Source organism: Dromaius novaehollandiae, chromosome W, assembly GCF_036370855.1.
Source record: "Dromaius novaehollandiae isolate bDroNov1 chromosome W, bDroNov1.hap1, whole genome shotgun sequence".
NCBI lineage: Eukaryota > Metazoa > Chordata > Aves > Casuariiformes > Dromaiidae > Dromaius > Dromaius novaehollandiae.
Window position 1 is genome coordinate 24055996 of NC_088130.1, and position 7878 is coordinate 24063873.

The 7878-nt window shown below is 39.5% G+C and overlaps 1 protein-coding gene across 7 annotated transcripts in view; it reads left to right on the top strand.

Moving 5' to 3' along the window:
• The window catches only part of LOC135323431 (zinc finger protein 608), an 86399-nt gene extending 80021 nt beyond the window's left edge, over window positions 1-6378 (top strand). For 6 of the 7 annotated variants that reach the window (XM_064500947.1, XM_064500949.1, XM_064500950.1 and 3 more), the window contains exons 6-10: window positions 821-1238; window positions 1781-1953; window positions 2884-3037; window positions 4288-4369; window positions 5370-6378. In XM_064500947.1, coding sequence (XP_064357017.1) covers window positions 821-1238; window positions 1781-1953; window positions 2884-3037; window positions 4288-4369; window positions 5370-5376 — 834 coding nt within the window. In that variant the 3' untranslated portion in view covers window positions 5377-6378. The remainder of the gene's footprint in view (window positions 1-820; window positions 1239-1780; window positions 1954-2883; window positions 3038-4287; window positions 4370-5369) is intronic. The other variant, XM_064500952.1, reaches the window with a different exon arrangement.
• The last annotated feature ends 1500 nt before the right edge of the window (window positions 6379-7878 follow it).

Sequence of the window (7878 nt, forward strand, 5' to 3'; positions counted from 1 at the left end):
TCCGCTGTGTCTGCCATGATGTGGATCTGTTGGAGATGATGTTTACAGTTAGCCCTTACATAGGTTGTACTTAAGTCTTCTTGTTGTTGTTCAGTACTGATTGACGTAGTCTTGTAAAGAACACACCTATCTACTTCTATACAATGTTTATAAACTGGTCTAGATAGTATATTATGCAAAAATACATTTTTTATATCCTGTACTTGTTCCTTAAACCTTGTGGTCCTGATCCTGTAAATACTTACGCATGTGTCATTTTACAAACTTAAAATAAGACTGTCTGTCAGCGGCAGGAGTCTGCCTAAATGTCTGGCATTCCACTGATTCGTCAGTGTTTGCAGTATCAGAGGCAGCACAAGTATCTTTCCAGCTAAATCAGTTTTTCAGGTTCGTTGTTCCAGGTAATCTGAGCACCCAGACATATCATTAGGCAGCTTTAATTTTGTGGTTCACAGATATTTTTTGCTCTCTAGTGGGAAAATCTCTCAGTGGGTTTTAATTAAAATGTTTTATGTATGGTGTGGTCGCAGAACTTTGATAAAATGCATATGTATTTCATGATTAAACTAGTTAAAGGCATGACGGAAGATATAAGATGAAGCAACTGAATTACATTTTGATAACAGTCTCTTACTCTTTCATGGTAATATTGGTTTGACTTTGAGCTCAAGGCACTCTGTAGCAAGCACACCTCTCCTCTTGTAATACAGATATGTTATTAAAACAGCTATTAAAAATACATTAACCAAAATATGGGAAATATCAATATTGTATTTCAACATCTAAGTTCAGACCAAAATTTTTTTCTCCTCCGCTTCAGGACCCAGATTCACGAACATGGCATCATTATGTCTATCAGCCCAAATACCTCGATCAGCAAAAATCAGAAGAACTTGATCGTGAGAAAAAGTTAAAAGAAGACAGCCCAAGAAAAACACCTAACAAGGAAAGTTCCCTGCCTAACCTTCCTGTCTCATTAGCAAGCATTAAAGAGGAGCCTAAAGAGGTCAAGCGTTCTGATTCTCAATCAGTGGATGAGAACAAGATAAAAAACGATGATCGAAAGACTCCTGTAAATTGGAAGGACTCTCGGGGCGCTAGAGTGGCAGTTTCTTCACCAATGAGTCAGCATCAGTCATATATCCAGTACTTGCATGCTTATCCTTATCCACAGATGTACGATCCCAACCATCCAGCCTATCGTGCAGTCTCTCCTGTCCTAATGCACAGCTATCCTGGTATGTATTCTGAAACTTGCCTTGCGCACTGGTAAAGATTTGCACACTCAAAATGCAGCAAAGCCTGCATTTTAATATTTCTATTTGTTGCTGGAGTAAATTAGAAGCTTCATAGATGACATTCATTTTGCTTGAGCTTATGCTAGGGAAAGTCAACACAAGGTGTGCCTTTTATGAACTGTCAGAGTTCCCGGCTACAGTTTCCTCAACCCTTGACAGTTTGCTATTGCTGTTAGACTGACAGATAGTTTATTGCCTATAAAAATATTCTAAGCACTTACTGTCAGAACCATTAGAGTTACTATTCCTTTCACTTAAAGAGGACCCATAAATGTCTGAAATGGCTATCAGCTCAGCCCTCTTTATAACCTCCATTCATCAGGGCAAATTAGGGGAAAAAATCGAAGAGCAAAGATACAGTTTGATAGTCGCGTGATCCCTTTCTGTTGTTACTCTCTGTCCTGGCCATCCCTTCCTCCCACCTTGGTATAACCAAAATGTAAAAACAGTAACTTGATGTGGCATTTATTGTTTACCTGCAGGGGCCTATCTCTCTCCAGGATTTCATTATCCTGTTTATGGGAAGATGTCAGGGAGAGAAGAGGCGGAGAAAGTCAATACCAGCCCGAGCATCAATGCGAAATCAACCACTGAGTCTAAAGCACTGGATTTGCTCCAGCAGCATGCCAACCAGTATCGCAGCAAGTCCCCTGTTGTAAGGCTTCTTCTGTTGTTACTGAAGAGCAGTACCTTTGGGGAGGGCTAGAGAATATCATTTTAATATGCACACAGAGTCTGGCATCAAACTATGAATGCATGATGCTTCTTTATACTGCTACTTAAAGTAAAAGTAGTTTAAAGTCCGGATGCTTCCTTGGCATAAATTGGAAGTGATACGTATAACAGAGTTCTGTGCACAGTCTTCCTAACTTAAATAAGAGGACTTATATAGAAACCTAGATTCAGAGATATCTCTTGGTGCATGGCAGAGTTTGTTGCGGTTAAATGGGAAGCTCCTGTTTGAAAGCAGAAAATGAAATAAGTTCAGCTGTGGGATTCGCTAATATCCCCTCAGTAGATTTGCCATGAAGCCATATCTTCTGAATAGCAGATTCCCAGCATCTACTTCTGAATATTTCCATGTTGGAACAAACACTGTTATTTTACTTTCAGATAAGTTGGTGCTATCTTTAATTGTGAGCAAGTCACTGACTCTGATTCTGTTTTAAAAAGGGCTTTCTTGCTGCTCAGGCAGGTTTGTTCCCTAGTGTGCATTAAAGAGGCCTGAGGACTAATTTACATCAGCTCTCAGCAGCCCAAAGAGGATGTTCAGGCATTGGCGGGTCAGCCAAACTTGAGGGAGTGCAAAAATAGAGGTCAGCCTGGTGGCTTCATGCTGCAGGGTGTCACCTGAAAATCTGTGCTTTGAAAATCTTCCAGATTATATATAACCAGAATACCAGAAATAACCAGATACACTTGCTTTGTGCTAGAACAAGTGCAGGTCTCCAGTACACTGGAGAATCAGCTTCATCATCTGAATTTAAAAGATCATTGCCAGGTAATACTAGCAAGTGTATTTTGGTTACGATTTCCTCCCCTTTGAAATTCTCACGTCAATTTTCTTCCACCATTTTATTGTCAGCCTGTGGAAAAATCTGCAGCTGAGCGTGAACGGGAAGCAGAGAGGGAACGAGACCGTCATTCTCCTTTCAGCCAGCGGCACCTCCATACGCACCATCACACGCACGTTGGAATGGGTTACCCGCTTATACCTGGTCAATACGACCCATTTCAAGGTGAGCAGTAATGGGGTTAGCATGCCTGGTGGAGTTGTTTCTTTGACCTTGCAAGCCGTACGTACATGAAGCGTTTTGAGTAGAGACCCCGTTGTTAAATCAGAAGGGCTTTACATTTAGGCAGGAGGCTTGAAAATTCCCATCAAGGACTAGCAGCAAGGAAAACCTCAAGTAAACAGCTTCGTGCCTGAGAAATACCAAGTTTTCTTTCCACAACTGGTTGTCAACATATTATTAAAGATCTACTAGTTAGACTGTTGTTCACTTGAACTTTTGGAATCCTACTGCAAACTGACATTAACCGGGTAAAAGGCGGTAAAAAAAACAAACCAAACAAACCCCTTTTTATGTAATTAGGGTTGTGTAAGCAGTGGAAGAAGTCTAGCAAAGACAAAAGCTTTTTATCCGGAACATATTTTATGTACAGGGCATTGGAGTCACAACGGTTTGAGTTTGCTAGTTTGAGCCTCTGAAAGGGATCTCTTTGTATTTCAGCAAATGCAGTGCGCAGAGTTGCAGTCAGGGAAAAGGCACCACAGTAAGGCATGATTCATTCTCCCTAGGTTTTATACCAGTCTTTGACTGGTTTTCTCTAACCCTGGATTCTAGCTGAATTAAAAGGAGATTTCCTCCCATGCAGCAAAGTATATGCTAACACAATTGGTAGCTAAAATGACATTAATTCATTACATTCACTCAGTGCCTCAGAAGTTATTTTTCCTGTGTAAAAGTCTTGAAATTTCTCAGTTTGATTCAGTGATTCCATATGCCTTATGGGATGCATTATGCCTGTTCAGTAGGAAAACTGTAAAAATGATAAGTTAATATGAAAGTATTGTATTCTGAGCAGCTAGCATGTCGTTTCTGTAATTCACTGTGACTTTTTGTTCTTGTTGTTTCCTGGTACCTGTTATTTCTACTGAGCTTTCAGGAATTCATACAAACCATTTAGCACCACACAGTGCAGTACTTGGAAAGTAATACAATAAGTCGGAATGCTGTATTTTCTTGTAAAATACCTATCAAGGAGAATTCAGTATACTCTGTGAAGGCATATTGGTCATACTGGGCAGACTGTCTCAACACGGCTGTCTGAAACATTTGCCTTTTGTGTAGTGTTAAAAGCCATTTTCTGATGGTGGGGTTTTTTTATTTGTTTGCGTTAGGGATTCTTCCTACCGTTCTCTGAACAGAAAAATCCATTAAAACCAGAAGTGCATCCACATTCTTTTGTTTCTCCTTTCCTTCAGGATTGACCTCTGCTGCCCTTGTTGCCACTCAGCAGGTGGCTGCTCAGGCATCTGCGTCTGGTATGTTTCCTGCACAAAGAAGGTAAATATCCAGTAAATCTTGAATTATACATCTTAATATAGAGAGGAGAAGGCAAAGCATAGTTTTTATAGCCTAGAGGGCTGCAGTTCCTTATAAGACACAGTTTTTAAGGAGGGGGAAAAGGTTGGCTGGGTTTTGAGGCTAATTGTAGTTTTATTCTCATTAAGATGACATTTTGTCTTTGAATTGTGTCCTTTAATTATAATGTAGATCATTAAGGGGAAACAAATAGTCTGTTTTTTGAGTTTTTTCATAGATTATGTTTTAGGTTTAGCTATTATTAAGAAAAAACAAGTGATTATGAAATATAATTAAGATCCAAATGATATTACGAGGTGGATAACATTTCATGTTCAATTAAGATCCATCTACTACCAGATAAACTTATGCTTTTATGTAATCTGCAAATCTGTCTAGTTTGCTGATTTTATTTTCAGAGGGTTTGCTAGGGAGTCCGTTAGAGGTTACATCATTTTTCAGTCACATAGGAATTCCATGCATTCACGTCTTAGTTATTTAATAGGTTGTGAATAAGATTTACTCTTCGACCCCCAACAGGGGAGACACCCTTCTGTGTCACAGTCATCTTATTTTAAGTGAAAAACCCAATGCATCCGTAACAGTAGGGTCTCTTTCATCACCTCCATGTTAAGTCTCAGAGTTTAATGTCTTATGTAGTGCTATAAAGTTCCGTGGTTATTGGTGTCTTTCTGGGAACAAGTGAGCGCGTAAGACTTCTAGCTTGAATTATTTGAGTGGGAGAGGAGGTTTCTGGCTCTGAAAGACCCGATGTGGTCCAGGGTGTCAGAACTCGGAAGATAAATCCCGACACGTTTGTTGTATGTTGACCTTTGTGGGGGAGGGAAGAGGATGTGACTTGCTCTCTTTGTCGCTTGAGATAGAGTTCTGTGCAGATCTCATTTCACAGCGTGTCCGAGATGCAGAAAACATTAGGAGAAAAGGACACGCCATGCTTAAACGTTCTTCTTTCTCTTTTCAGAGAATGATGAGTTTGGAAATGTACATTGTCATGTGACTGGATCACATGAGGAAGCGCTTTATTACAGACATCAGTTCCATGGTGTTAATTTGAAATGCCTTAATGGCAGGCAAAAACCAGTCATTTCATTTTTGTAAATTGCAGATTTTATCACAGAGTAACAAATGTTGCTGTAATTAGACTTCTGTTTTTATATATATATATGCGTATATATATATACATATATATATAAAAATATATATATATTCTTTACTTTTTTTGTATCAGTAACCAGGCTCGCACACAGGGTCTGCTGCTAAGTTGCAAACCACACAGTAAAGGAGAAATGTATTTGTCATGTTTAGAAAGTGTTAACCACGAAAGGCTGTTTGTTTCTTTTCTCTTCTCTTCTTCCCTTTTCTTTCTTTCTTTTTTTTTTTTTTTTGCTTTGTAATTGTAAATAAATAATGTTATGTATCAGTGTGCCTGAACCTTGCATACCCTTCTGATATTTCCCACAAGCCCTCAGAGAGGCTAACTGTGATGACACTTTGGTACAATGTAGATGTCTATTTGGTGGCTCCTATTAAGATGCATCAGTGTAAAATGTTACTGTATTCACTGTTTCATTGTAATTGTGTATTGTGAGAGATATACATTTGGAAGGCATGGGGTTGCCAGTACCACAAAAACTGTGTTGTACATAATGTATAGATTTTAAATGGGGAAATAATGAGCATCTGTGAATAATGAAATGTCTTTTTTGATAATCTTGAATGGCAAATAACCCAATAGCCTGCATACCAGAAGACATCTGTGATTGTTCTATTACTTGAATAGTCCTGCAGTCTTTTTTTTAATGTTTACAATTATCCAGTTTTAGAAGAGAGACTTTAATGCCATTGCCTGGTTACTTGTTTTATGCTGTAATCTAGTTTATTTTATGTAAAATGTATATTGAATGCTTTCATTTTTATACCTGCCTTAAATAATTTGGCAATCAGAATAAAGAAAAAAAGTTGTTTTTGTACTTTCTTGGTGTCTGTCTCAACTTGCTTTCCTGTGGCCCGCTTTGGGAGCGGTGCCATCGATGCAGGCAGGAGAGCCCAGCGTGTCTGCGGCGCGGCTCTCTGCGGCTCGGGAGCCGCCGGCACCGGCAACAGGCCAGCGGTGGCCCCGGGCCCGCAGCACCTCCGCTGCCTCTCCTGGGTGGCAGCGCGGCACCTGAGCCGGGTGACTGCCGAGGGTCTCCTTCCCTTGGCTTCAGCAGGCTGGAGGAAGGCCCCTAATAAGCTTGGGTGGTATTAGCGGTACTTAAATCTCTAATGCCTTTTGCAGAGCAGCTGTGTGCGCTATAAATTATAGGCTATTCTTTTTCTGTTTCATCTGTACTGCCTCAGTAAAATGAATAGACACCTAACAACGGAGGACATGTAGATAGAAAAAGTCCCATTCCTACCCTTATTACCAAAAAATAAATAATTTTGTAGACTTGCCACCTATTTTGTTCCAGTGCTGTAACCACAATACACAGTAACATGAAAGAGCACTGGTTATGACATGAAAAAAAAAAACGCGATTTACTGGTCACGTTTTTAAGGCTTTAACTTTTATCCTTTCCTGCACGTTCCATTTACATTGGGCGGCAAAATTGGTTTTAAAGTTTTACTGTCTTTTTTTTTTTTCTTGGCAAGATGAATTACTGGAGGTTAGAACTTGTTTATGAAGTGGGTTCCATTTCTCTTGCCTTGTGAATACTTAATATAGAAGGATGAATTAAGGATTCCCAACAGACAAGCACACTTGGACTTTTTATATTACCATGATGAATCTGCCATTAATATTGCTATAATTGTTTTATTTTTACAGACATAAAATCAGTCCCCTTAGTGACTAGTAATAAGGTTTATTGATTTTTACTACACATTCATCTCTGGCTTACTCTTATCATCTTGTTCTGAACACATTCAGAAATCTCCCAGCACTGACATACGACAAATTAGCCTCATCAGAAATGGGAAGGAAGGGGTGTTTTCTGTGGGGTGGGGATGTTGTGAGTGCAAAGCTCCTGAACAATTAAATAAGTGCCCTCTTACTTCTATATTAAAAGCTCTGATGGCTTTTTTATTGAAATGCGCCATTGATTTTTTTTTTTTTCAGCCCAGACCATTAATGCTTCTGCAGCAAAACAGATCTTATAAATTCACACTGTTGGTGATTTTGATTTAGTGTGGTTTAAGATTGAGTGTCGTAAGTAACTGGAATGAATTACTCTGATTGATACAGGGTAAGCAGCAGTTTAAATGATAATTAATGTTATAGCTTTATTATATCCTTGAAGTCTGTAAGAGGGGCTAACTGTCATTGCCATTTATTGTCTTCCTCCACTGAAGGGTATTATTTTCCTTCCGTCTTTATAGCGTTCCTCTCGGTTTAACGCTTGCCGCGCTGACCTCTCAGAGGCTGTGCAGCCGATGCGCGTGACTCTCTGGCTCCCCAAAGCCAAACGGTGTCCTCACGTCCAGGCTTT